The 14,421-nt window shown below is 33.3% G+C and overlaps 1 protein-coding gene across 2 annotated transcripts in view; it reads left to right on the forward strand.

Annotated features, from left to right (window-relative positions):
- The window catches only part of LOC115889552 (growth factor receptor-bound protein 14-like), a 637,553-nt gene that overhangs the window by 54,638 nt on the left and 568,494 nt on the right, over nt 1-14,421 (forward strand). For both annotated transcript variants that reach the window (XM_030909589.1, XM_030909590.1), the window contains exon 5: nt 2,886-3,019. In XM_030909589.1, the coding sequence (XP_030765449.1) occupies nt 2,886-3,019 (134 nt within the window). The remainder of the gene's footprint in view (nt 1-2,885; nt 3,020-14,421) is intronic.

The following is a 14,421-nucleotide window of genomic DNA, read 5'->3' on the forward strand; positions in this document are numbered from 1 at the left end:
ATTATTTGTTTTCGTTTTGTACGCTAATAAAATAATAGTAATAACCAAACAAAACGCAAAATCAGGAATTCAACAGTTCGTTCAAGGATGATTCAAGGCAAAAACGTTTTTCGTTTTATTTAGGTTAGGTTTGACGAGTGCGACTGCGCGATGATTTCTGACTCAACTGGCCAGCGCAAAAACAATAATTCGACTTCCTCAATCCTTTGAAAAGTCTTGCTTTTGTTAGTTTGTCTATGGACGTAACTCGAAACGATGTAACACGAAACGACGTAAATCGAGGACTGGCTGTACTTAAATGCTTCTGATTTTATCTAATCTGTTTTTTATGGGGATATGTTAAAAACAGTGTTTACAAAACTCGACCAACTATGGTTGTGAGAGACAACATGAGAGAAATTATTGTAGCTTCGAGGTAGAACTCCACATATGCCTTTTAAAATGAAAAGATCCTTTTGAAAAGGCAATCATTTTATGCAGTTAACAGGAAAGGAAGCATTTTGAGCATTTCATGTCATCTAGCTAATTTTTGTCGTCTAATTATAAGTTTATATCTAGTTTTAATTCTGTAATAATTAAAATATGTTTTAAACGTGTATCTTTTTATTACCCTTGGATATTTTACTCTACAAGCCACCTAGATTTTTTCAAATAATAAAGATTTACTGACGCAAAATCATAAAAATTAAAATATTTGGGAAAATCTTTGTCTGAGGGGTAGGCAACCTTACTAATATTTTGAAGATATATGAATTCCCCATTGAACACCGGAAAAATATACTGGATGTTCCATTTAAAATAAAGGGGTAACTTGCTTTTAAAAGTGACTAATGTTCCATATTAATTTTGTCTCATATTATATAACTTTTCGAGTCAAATTTCAATTTGGTTTAACATACAATGGTTACTGTAATTAAATATCAGGCTATGCAAGGCGAACTAAAATTTAGGTAGCTGTTATCGAAATTTTAAATTTACTCTTCATTTTACAAAATGTGAAATATGTCAAAATCCTTAGATTTTAGGTATATGCTTCTTTAATAAAACTAACCTTTATTTTTTTCCTAGAATCCGAAAATCAATTAATATATAGGGTGTTCCGTTAGAAAAAACACAACTTTGATGTGTAACTTTTTTTGGGGACATCCTGTATAATTCTATATATTTTTATAAAATGCTTTCAGTTGCTGCCAACATATGCCTACATATGCTGCCAAAATCGCATTTCTATATAAACTACCGTTCTCCTTAAAGCTTCCGTGGCGTAGGAGAGGCGCTACCCTGTATATAATATTTTTGATAAAAATTGAGCTCCAGACACCGATATTAGTTTTCGTCCTATCTGCTTTAGATGGACAGGATGTTTCCCTTCAAAAATGTCCAGTTTGACCCACCCTGTGCATGAACCGGGTGGCCAACTAAGAATGAACCGGCTGTATCTCAGAAACTACTTATCATGTAACTTTGGAAAAAAAATATAATAAGTAATTAACGTAAGTAATTAATAAGCAGTAACCAAGAGAAATCGCTGGAAATTATTTTCAAATTTGAAAAACGTCGGCTAGGTGGCTCTTCTCTGATAGCCAATCAGAAAACAGGGCTTATCTAAAAAATATGCAGGTGAAGAGGTATTTTAAATATTCCTATTGTAATCATCGAGAAATCTTAATGATTCCATTAAGGAAGAACTACTTTGTTTGAATCGGCTATGAAGTATTTTGCTCTATCTCATAAAATAAGGTGATGGGGGAAGGTTAAACTTGCTTTCATTAAAATAGGGATAACTCTAACTCTACTGATTTGGGTGAGCCGATTCAAACAAACTAGGGCTCGTCTAAAAGAGCTTTTCTTCCTTAATGGAATCTTTAAGGAAGGAAATCCCTATTTTTTTTAAAGTTATCCCTATTTTAATAAAAGCAAGTTTTACCTTCCCCCACCACCTTATTTTATGAGACAGAGCAAAATGCTCCATATCAAAAAAAATTACAAATTCTCGATGATTACAATAAGAATATTTAAAATACCTCTTCACGTGCATATTTTTGAGAAAAATCCCGTTTTCTGATTGGCCATCACAGATACGCCCCCTAGCGGACATTTGTCGAATTTGAAAATAATTTACAGCGATTTCTCTTGGTCGATTTACTTATTAGAATTTTTTTCCCTAAGTTATACCTATGATAAGTAGTTTCTAATATACAGCCGGCGTCCATTCTTAGTTGGCCACCCAATACATTTTTAACCCAAGTGAGACACCCTTCGTTACAGGGTAATACCGTATTATCGAAAAAAAAACGGAGTCAAAGACGGCTGAGGAAAGACAATCGATGATAAGTTTGGAGAAACCAATGTCTAAGTTTGGCAAGGTCAATATCTAAAAATTATCACAAAACTTGTTAAAACTTATCACTAATTATAGAAAGATGAAAAAAGGACTTCAGACAAACATACAAAAATTAAAACAAATTCTGGAATTTTAAACTACACCATTTAAAAATAATTTTTACTCAATATAAAAATAAATGACAATCTTCTTCCAAAACCAAAAACCAAAGTCAACTGCCAATAAGCGCCATTAAGAAATAAAGAAGAATACGGGTCCAGTAAATGACATCCAGGGCTTGACAGCCGTATTTGACGCCTTTTTTCGATCACACGGTTCTTTCTATATTATTTGCGATGTTTAAAAAATTATCTGTTACATTTGGAAGATATAGGGTGTTCTATTCGGAGTAAAAATGTACTTTTTGTGCCTGTGTACTTGTAATGTCGAACGTACAGCCTCGCCACAAAAATTATTTGTCATTTTTACTTCTAATAAAACAATATACCTACTATTATAATTATTCATTAATAAGTTTCTAATATAGTTCTTCTATTCTTAGATCGAGTAGTTGAGGATCATGAGATTATCGTTGATGTGGTTAAAGAACAAAAAATGCTTTCGCAAACAACTGGGCGTTTTCAATTTGGCTATGAGAAAAACGTCGGCAAATATAACTTCATCATCAACAAAGAGGTAAGAAATACAGAATGCATCTCAGGGTCTTTGCCTAAAAAGCGCAACAATAATGTTTATTTGTATTATCCATACTTTATTACGAATAACTTCAGCATGTCCTATAATGTATAAAATAAGATGGCTTGGTAAATTTCAGTTGGATTTTAAAATATCGACAGCAGCGCTCGATACGGCAGGAATCAGAACTTTCCAGCCCTGTATTTCACGCAGTCCCGGTTACCGTTCATGTTGATCGCATTGAAATAATATTGTAATCGTGGTTTTTGTCATCTATTTAGAAGATAGGGTGTTAATATGAAATCCCATTTTTAGTTTTCCTACCCAATATTTTTATTTTTCCTATTAACGACAGAAACTATACACGAGGAAGTCCGTTTTTAATGATTGTTAATTACTGAATAAAAAATTAATATCAAAAAAGCTACTTTGGAGAAATATACCAATTTTAATTGAAGTGCAATTTTCGCGCGGAAAAAAATATGCTGATAATATGGATCCCTAGAAATTTATCAGGATTTTTATAAAAATGTAAACATAGACAAAATATATGATTGACACAATACACAATGTTTGAAATACACAAATACACAATGTTTGAAATACAAACATATCATTTTTATTTTCATCAACGTTATCAACATTCATCTACAAAAATCGCAAAAAAATAATTTTGTCCCATATTTTCCGATGGGAACTTCTTATTGGTGACTTTTCTTTTGGGGATAATTCAGTCCGCGGCGCGTATTTTCATGAGGTGCGTTTAGGCTTGAGCACGCACGAGCTGAGCGTACGCGCACGGCGTTTATTCGCGCTCTAGACTCCGTTTAAATTAAAAACTTATTTTTCGACGAATGAAGTGAACCACTTGTGCGCGCACAGCAGAGTTGTGTTGCTGAAAACCATGGACGACCACGAGATAGCCGCGGCATTCATTGCATTCATTGTTATGCACAGTTTAATTATATATATAAAAAGAAAATAAATCGAAAAAATCGTAGCTTGTGGCAAACCCAAATTTTTAGAAATCGATATAACTTATTAAACAACTTAGCGTCTGAGGAGGGCTATAATCAGTTCAAAAACTTTACGAGAATGACCAGACCCGACTTTGAATATTTACTAACATAAAAATTTTAGAATAGCAATATCGCCAAGAGAACGCCGAGCCTTTCTTGGCAAGTGGAGACTCGTATAGAAGCCTATGTACTGAAAGTTGGGGACGTTTGTGGGGGAGAGACTGTGTAAATATTATGACATGGAGAAAACGGCTTTTCATTTTTTTATCGAACATATCGACTGTGATATCGATATGTTCAATATTAATTTTATTTGCAAAGTCTTGCCATGCATTATTTTTTTTTTTTTTGATTTTTGAATAATATCAAATAATATACAGAATGTTTCCCATCCCATATTTTTTTTAAGTTTTCATATTCTTTTATTAACATTAACGAAGATTCGTTAATCCACTCCATAATTTAATTAAAGAAAACGAAAAAAAACACACACGCACGCACGCAGGCAGACAAAACAAATTTCCGGTGCAAATTGAGCGTTCGCGCACATATAAAATCCCTTTGAGCACGGACCAAAAACCCACACCAGACGGCTCGCATTCGCCGCTGCTCGCGCACAGACAGATTCAGACTGAGCATGCGCGCGCTGCCGTTTACACTTGAGCATTCGCGAAGGATCAGTGCGTGCGTGCTCAAGTCTAAACGCACCATATATACCATGTTATAGCGTTTTTTTTTAACAACTACCACTGCGAACGGCAGCTTTTCATCGGAGAGCAATCGTGGATAAGGTATTTCACTGGAAAGAAAACTAATTAATAACAATAAACAAAAAATATAGATATTGGGCGCCAGGCATGAACAGAGAAAGAAAACACAGTTGTGTATCACTTAAAACTAATGACTATATTTATTCATGATGTTCTTTAATGGTAATTAACATTGTAGAATTCTAGCAACTATAGTGGTTATATGTCGTAGAAAGTTATGTTAAAAATAGTTGTAGTAGAAATGTTCACTGAAAGATTATGGAAAATACAATATAGATAGAGCTATTAAAAGTATAAAAAAGTAGCATTACTTTATTTAAATTGTTAACTTTTATGCGATGTTAAATCTGAGATCTTGCAAGCCGTAGATTCTAGAATCTATGTCCGGTTATCCATCTTTAAAATCACACAATAGATATATACAGAATGTAATACTATTTTACACATGTTCGTAATGAAACCTAGAAGATCTAAATCATATTTTGAATACTAAACTAACATAAAAAGATTAACCACTAGACGTAAAGTCTGTATGATATTATTCAAGATGCATGTTATTGTTTTAAGACTGAAAATGTTTTAAATGTAAAATGTAAAACTAGAACTTAAATCTACACTTAGCTGTTCTTTATGTAATCTTGCTTCAAACAGTAACACCGTGAGGTGGGACTCATATCTCTGTACTGTCTCTCGGCCAATGCAACAAAAGGGGTCAGGATGAGGACACTATGAACCAATACAGCCGTAACTATCAACTAGGCTTAAAAACAGCAGCATGAAGCTTACGCTACATCCATACTGTAGCAATCTATACATGAGATAAACTATCTCGTACATGGGACACCTGTTCATAGGAAATCCGTACATAGGAACACTACTAGGACCTTGGATAATGCCCGTATCTTGGACATCCAACCATGAGATAATGTCCGTAACTTGGACCCTAAAAATACGAAACTCTTGTTTAAAACCAAACAAGGTCTAATAAACAAAATAAACCTACCTCGAAACACTTCCGAGGGCTCAATAATAAACAAAAGAACTGTCCTTTCTTCCATTTAACATTCTGGAGGACAACAGCAAAAGTACACCAACGTGTCAGCAAAATACAAATACGAGTTAAGGTGGGCCAATCCAAAACTCTACCCTAAAAATATTCAATAATAATAACGAATCTAATAAAGATAATATCTCATCTTTACCTGTAGCTTCGAAATAGCAGCCGATTCAAATTATACAGCAAGATTTAAATAATTGCAATTTCTCTAAGTCGGGACTGTTGAGATGGCTGACCGGTCAAACCAAAAGTGAGTCCACAGCGCAGAGAGCGAAACCTTGAAGCGATATTGACAGCGCCTCCACAGAGCAGTGAAACGATAGCAGGGTTGTCGACTAGAGAACGTTAAAATTACGCCAAGCGTTTCGAATAAATTATCAGGCCTGAACGATACGGAATCGGGTGACGATACGCCAGACATCATATATCATATATAAAAAAGACATGTAACGAACTAAAAACGTTACAATGTAGAGAGCATAAGGTCTTTAAGCCCCGCCCACAAGCTTAGTTAAGCAGTAAACATGTCTCTAACGCGGTATAGAACGGAATGGAAAATGCGCCAAAATCGGGTATAGTTCGTAGTCGCATTACTGACGTAACTTTTGATAGCATAACAGTAATATTCATTTGTGTAAAATAGTCACCGTATGATCGAAAAAACCGGCATCAGCAATGTAAATCGCTGTAATTTTTTATATGTAAATTTATATGATAAATGCCATCGATCGTCATTTCCCAACCAATTGGAGGCCGTTTTTTTTTTCGAGCATACAGTATATATCTATTCTTTAACATTACATTAAAAACATAACTACAAATATGAAACAAACAAAATATCAACAAAAATAACATTTATTTATTAGATAATGTATATTATATTATTTTTTTTAAAATAATAATATTTGACATTAGTTTTCATGTTAGAATTTATAGATTTATAAAATGAGATTATATATCAACTCTGGAAATTACAAAATTTAAATTTAACATTTCAATTCTTCAATTTATGTACATTATGTGTATTTCGATTTTTGCTTAGAATTATTAATTATTATATGCTATTTAAAAAAATTAAATTTTGATGTGCCACGACTTTATGACCGACCCTGTATACATAAATTTATTACTCGCCAATAGACATTTAAAAACGCTGTGTAATTTTTTTATTTAACTTTTTGCGGTACCTTGTATATTTTGCCTAATCGACCGTTTCCATACATAAAAGCGACCCTGTATATCGAGAAACTATATGGTTATGCTCGTTGAATTTGACATTTTCATTTCAATCAGTTGACAAGTTAGTTTAATAATATATTTTCGTACTTTTATGCTTAGTTGTCAATCACGTTGCAAAAACTTCTGTGACGTTTGAAAAAAAATACATTTATAACTTTCAAAACTTAAAACTTACGAAGTAACTCTGGAAGTAATAGTATATTGCATACCGAGGAGTGAAGTGTTTCATTACTGTCGAGAGATTAACTAAATCTCGAGAAAATAATGAAAACTTTCCTCCGAGGTTTGTATACTATTTTATTTACAACCAAATCGTTAATTAAAAAATAGGGACAGTATTTTATTTTGAACAAAAAAATATGCGAAAATTTGTCGCTTTCTGTTTTGGCATTTCCATATCTATAATTACCGGTATCAGTGGTTGTTATGACGCAAACCTTCAACAGCAAAACAAACAACTAAGTGACAGTTTCGAATTTCTCGTTCGCTTTTTCGAATTTATATAATATAGAAAGCCAGAATGTTGTCGGAAAGTTCTGATAATGAAGACTACTTTAATGTTGGTACTCCCCAGAATTTACAGAAGCTGCAAAAAGAGCAGAAGCCAGTTTACTTCCAGAGAAAAGTAGGGGGCGATATGAAATAGCATTGAAACTTTTAATGCTATTTCATATCGCATACATTGAAAGTATACGAAAAATGGTGTGCCGAAAGAAATGCTAAGAATATTGCTTCGGAGACAGTCTTGTCGCATTTTACCGACATGGCAAGGCAGAAAAAGCCATCTACTCTTTTGACCATTCATTTCAACAAATAAATGTATTAAAATCTTCAATTATTATTGTTAATCTTCTTGTTTATTTTTGTTGATGTTATATAAGTATTTAATAAAGATATTAGAAGAATATTTTGCTTATTAAATGAGGCGATAAATAAGAAAAACGGAGTGAGGGAAATGGATAAGGGAAATGGGTGAGGAAAATAGGTGAAGGAAATGGAAGAGGGAAGAAATGTAGATAATTTGACACTTTCAAATTTTTTAAAAATCAGTAATGTCAATGTTACATATGTGGTTGTAAATAAAACACTGCGAATTTAACGACGAGTTTTTAGGTAACTAAATTTATTAAAACTGTAGCGTTTTTTATAAAACATTACCACTGCGAGCGGCAGCTTTTCATCGGAGAGCAGTCGTGGATAAGGTATTTCACTAGAGAGAAAACTAATCAATAACAATAACAAAAATATAGATATTGGGCGCCGGGCATGTACAGAGAAAGAAAACACAGTTGTATATTACTTAAAACTAATGACTATATTTCATGATGTTCTTTGCTGGTACATGACATTGTAGAATTCTAATAAATATATAGTGTGCGGCGACTTTTTAAAAGGTTAGGAAAAATTATAAAAAAGATGGTAAAAATTAAAAAATTAAAAAGAAAACCGCAGCGTACGGCTGCTCTTCGTCTGGTGAACAATAGGTGTAGGTTCATTTAATTATTTTTGCATATTGTTGGGCGCCACTTAATTTAAGCCAAGTTAAGGTGATATTTAAAAAATTAAGAAAATTACCACAGGCTAAAGATGTTCAGTAATGATATATCTCAAATTAAAACAACAAAATTTAATAAAAAACTATGTACATTTATTAATAATTAAATAACTCCAGTTTGAAAGTGAATTAAAAAGTCATTTAAAAAACAATAAATTAATATTATATTGATATAGCGAAACTTAAATTAAATATTACTAAATATAAATCATCAAACGTAATCGTTTGTTTAAGTTTCATTAAAAAAGAGGTTTCAAGATAAGGTAAGTTTCAGTAGAAAGTTAAGAAAAAGGCAAAAAGATTCTAAAGCAAAACGTAAATGAGTACTTAGCTTTTGCTCTGAAGCTGTAGTCAATCAGTGTTGATTTGGTGTCGTACTGAGGCCCATATCCATTACGTAACTGCTTCAAACCATCAGAAAACTTGTAAATTTGCGGAAAAAGGGAAAACTCGTCAATTTGACCCCAGCCTCCAACAGGGAACCTTCACGGAACCATTCAGAAAAACCCAAAACTGCTCAAAATCTTCGGCTCAAAAAAAAACAACTGCTCAATCTTCTTAAAAAAACTCGTCCAAAAAATTACTTCAAAAAATCACTCCAAAAAACTCCCAAAATGTCAAATCTTCCCCTTAAGTTGGTAAGGGACACACTCGCAGGGCTATTCTCCGCCACATACGATGATACCAAAAAACTTTTCAAAGAAGACGAGAACCACCCTGGGACTTCACCAGTGGTTGAAATGGAAGTGTCGAAAAATCCGAATAAAACGTTAAAATTCTGCCAGAGATTATCTTTTGAAGACAAAAAATCAACACACACCAAACTGTGCTCGAAATAAGGAAACTTCAGGAAAGTTATTAATAACATTTAAAGAAAAATTTAAATAATAATATAAATGGCAACCCTGCGCCACCACATTGAACGCCATTCACGGTACTAGCAAAATTACGGTACCGACTAGGGATGGGCATTATTTGCTTAAATTCTGCTAGAGATGTAGCGCAAAAATAAGAAATTATTTTAGGCTGCTACAAGTGGTTATATGTAAAAAAAATGGTATTAAGAGTTGTACTAAATATCTATGAAAGTAATACCATTACAAGACGTAACGTAATGAAACCTAAGATATAAATCATATTTTAAATATTAAATCGACATGAATGTTCTTAACAATCTAACCACTAAACATAGTCTGTACGATATTACTTAAGATGTACGTTATTGTTTAAGACTGAAAATGTTTTAGATGTTGAATGTAAAACTAGAACTTAAATCTACACTTAGCTGTTCTTTATGTAATCTTGTTTCAAACAGTAACAGCGTGAGGTGGTCTCGCATATCTGTACTCGGCCATCCAATACAACAAAAGGGGCCAGAATGAGTACACCATGAATTGGAACAGCCGTAACTACTAACTAGCTTATGGATGGGAACGAAGCAGCACGGGGCTTACGCTACATCCATACTGTGGCAATATGGGGACACTACCCGTATCTTGGAACACTACTAGGATCTTGGATAATGCCCGAACCTTAGAATCAATACATAGATATGGGACACCTGCCCATACCTTGGACACAGTCCGTCCATAAGACCCTAAAAATACGAAACTCTTGTTTAAAACCAAACAAGGTCTAATAAACAAAATAAACCTACCTCGAAACACTTCCGAGGGCTCAATAATAAACAAAATAACTGTCCTTTCTTCCATTTAACATTCTGGAGGACAACAGCAAAAGTACACCAACGTGTCAGCAAAATACAAATACGAGTTAAGGTGGGTCAATACAAAACTCTACCATAAAAATATTCAATAATAATATCGAATCTATAAAAGATAATAACTCATCTTTACCTGTAGCTTCGAAATGGCAGCTGATTCAGATTTTGCAGCAAGATTTAAATTGCCATTTCTAAAAACAGGATTTGCAACCGTGCCGCAAATCGGCCAAAAACAAAGTGAGGTTAAAACGCAGAGAGGCGCCTTGAGAGGATCTTGACAGCGCGCGCCTCCACAGAACGATAACAGGGTTGGCGACTAGGGAACGTAAAAATTACGCCAAGCGTGCCAAATAAATTATCAGGCCTGAGCGATACGGAATCCGATGACGATACGCCAGACATCATATATATCATATATAAAAAAAGACATGTAACGAACTAAAAACGTTACATAACTAATATATTATTTTGCATTATTGCGACATTTCTTAATATAGTAAATGTAAATTAATTTGTAAATGTAGTGAAAATCCGGACATGTTCGGATTTATCCGGACGTCTGGCAACCCTAGTTATGACGAAGCCATAATTTTAATATTATTTAAATGCGATCAACATAAACTGTAATCGGGACTGACTGAAATACAGAGCCGGAAAGTTCTGATTTCTGCTGTACCGAGCGCTTCTGTCGAAATTTGAAAATCAACTGAAATCCACCAAGTCTATAACGAAATGTTCAGGGACGTGAGGTCCATGGAAGACAGGGGAAGCGCCGCTTCTCTACAGGGTGTCCCAGGTTGAGCAAGAATTAGAAGTTTCTAGAGAACTACAATATTTAGATCGGAGTTTTTTTTTCACACCATTGTTTCACAATGAGATCTATCGATTAAAAACATTGGCAATATGGCGGCACTTCCGGAAATACCGGAAGTTGACAGCAACTTCCTTATTTTAAATGAATACCGTCATTCTTTATTACATACTTAAATTATCTGCAAAATTTTATGAATTTTGATATCAAACACTTGGGAAAAAAATATTTAAATTTTTGGAGAAAAAAAAATGCCTGTCATAATTTTTTTTTTAATAGCCGAAACGTCAAATTTAGTGATTACCACAGCCACTGGGACATAAAGAGAAGACATACGGCTATCTATTTCAAAAATTAAATTGTTTCAATGTCATATAATATTGGCTGTAGCTGTCATGGGATTCAGAGATTAAAAAATTATCATAATTCATTTTTTTCAAATGGAAACCCACTTTTTTATTTCATTAGTGATAAGGTTTTTCAATTAATTACTTTTTAATTATACATGTTCCTATACCTAATATAAATTGTTTTTAAGGCATTTACTATTTAGTTGTAAAGTGTATTTTTTCTTAATTTTATCTAGCTTCCTTTGACATTTAGTGTCAAACCATCAGACAATTTATTTCCTTCTGTCAAAAAAAAAACAATTATTTCAATTTCGTATATATCATAAATACTGCTGCTAAAACTTGGTAAAGTAAATTTATAAAAATACATCTCGTATTTTAGTGATATCTAATGGCAATATGACATGGCCAGATATAGTTTTACATCGCTTGATTTTACAATAAAACAAATAAAAGAGTGATATTTACATTTTAAAATCTATTTAAATCGACGTTAAAATATGATTTTTGTTCTTCATCTTACCTAGCTACAATATTTAAGAGTTCAATTTTAAGCATAATATGTTGATTAAACTCAAATTGATTATTGATCAACCATTCCTGGATTGTAACCTTATTCCATGACGAATTTGGTGTTTTTGTTAAAAGCATGCTCTGGTACGGTGCAATTAATGAGGAGTTTACTAAATTTTTTAATAATTGATTTTCGAACCATTTTAAGAAATTTTGTTGATTCATTTCTCCATGGTAGTGACGTAGTCACTGAGTTTAGTCTTTGAGGAAAAAATTGCTTCGGCGCCCTCGATAAATCCATTTTTATTGCCTGCATGTAGAATTATGTTCCTACGATTTTAAATAAAATGTATTTAACTTAAGGATACGATAATCTTAATGTGTAATACCTTTTACCATCAGTTTTTGTGGATTTCACACTTCTTTTGTTTTCATTCTGCCATGTATGACTTAAAGTTCCGTTCTGGAAAATCCAAGTTTCATCTAAGAAAACAAAGTCATAGAGAGAATCTTCTTTTTCTTTTATATATTTTTTCAAAAAAAACAATTCGTTTGAGGGCAATATTGGGTAGTTCCATGAGATCCCGTCTCGGCTCATCTTCTTTCCAACGGAATCCAATCTCCTTTAATAAATTTCTCAGAGATGTTTCACAACCATCAAATAATTATCTGTCTTTTAATTTGACACCTAAACTATTCAAAGTTGCGTGCTGTTCTAAAAAAGTTATTTTCTAACTTAGGTATTGTAAGAAAAGCATTTAACAGACATACACCTGCTGCGTAAAGTAAGTATACGGTTATTAAATGTTTTTCTTAACTATAGCCCTGCTAAAAATGCGTATGCATTTAGGTATTGTAGTTGTAATATTGAGAATACTTACTGAGTATTGGGGTACAAAAAGTAGGTATTTGCGGAGAAAACCAAAAAACGCTAATTTTCAACTGGCTGTTGAGCCCGAACAGTTCTTAATTAAAAAAACTTAATTAATTAACAAAAACTGTAGGAATTTATATTTACTTTAATTTTGAATAGAAAGATTATTTACGGAAAATTTTTATTTTTTTAAGTTATAAACAATAAACCGCAAAAAATCCAATTTTTTCCACTTTTATGCATTTTTCTCCATGTTCTGTCTCGAATTTTTGTTAGCAAAGATCAGATTCGAATTTAGCACCCCAAAACAGAAGAAATCAAAACTACCCTAAAACTTTCCTCCGAAAGGCTTTTTTGAGTACAAGGTGACCAGACTATAAGAGAGAGATCTTGAACTATGTCTAGTCTTTAAAATACATATAGAGAAATTTCCGTTTTCTTCTAAAAGTCTCAGTAGAAATAGAATGCACTATAACTCGCAAGAATTTGGAAGAAGATGCATAGATATTGAACTGAGTATTAAGTAATCTATCTACTATCTACTGGTTAAAATTCAGAAAAATATACCCTTCAAAACTAAATTTTAAATAATTTAAAAACGATTTATTTTTGGTATAGGATGAATAATAATTATTGTATAGGTTTTCTTGTATAATCAAAAAAATGCAAATTAAAAAGCCTTTCTATTAATGAAATAAAAAAGTAGGTTTCCATTTGAAAAAAATGATTTATGATTATTTTTTAATTTCTCAATTCCATGGCAACTACGATATTATAACCGATATTATAACATTCAAACAATTTAATTTTTGGAATAGATAGCCACATGTATTCTCTTTATGTCCCAGCGGCTATGGTAATCACTAAATTTGACGCTTTTTTTGCATAACAAGGGGCTGCCGGAACAACTTTACATAACAACTCTGCCGGAAACACTGCGATTGCGATCCAGAGCCTCGCAATGACATATTATGTGCTCCGCTGTTTCAGGATCTTTATCGCAGAGTCTGCAGCAAAGACTTCCTTTATACAGGTTGAGCTTGTTCAGGTAACACTTGACAGCCATGTGTCCTGTTAAGAGGCCTGTTGTAATCCGCACTTTATTCCTGCTAAGCATTAGCAGTTCTTTTGCGGTTTTAGAGCTAGGTCCTTGGATAAAAGCCTTGCTGTGCCTGTGCCCCTGTCTGTTTCTCCAATGGACATTGTGCTTTTCTCTGATCCAGAGTTTTAATGCACTACGGGCCATACATTTGGCTATTCTCAGTACTGGCTCTGGACCAAGATAGGATGCCGATGATCCCTGCCTAGCCAGCTCATCGGCTTTTTCGTTGCCTTGGATGCCGCTGTGGCCCGACACCCAGAATAATTTAATTCTGTTCCTTCGTGCCAGAGCTCCCAGGTCACCCAGGCATTCCCAGACGAGTCTCGACGAATTTTTCTCCAGACGAGTCGCATAGAAAAAAATTTGACGCTTAGGCTATACACATTTTT

This window comes from Sitophilus oryzae, unplaced genomic scaffold (genome assembly GCF_002938485.1).
Source record: "Sitophilus oryzae breed Bouriz unplaced genomic scaffold, Soryzae_2.0 scaffold_815_pilon_pilon, whole genome shotgun sequence".
Lineage (NCBI taxonomy): Eukaryota > Metazoa > Arthropoda > Insecta > Coleoptera > Curculionidae > Sitophilus > Sitophilus oryzae.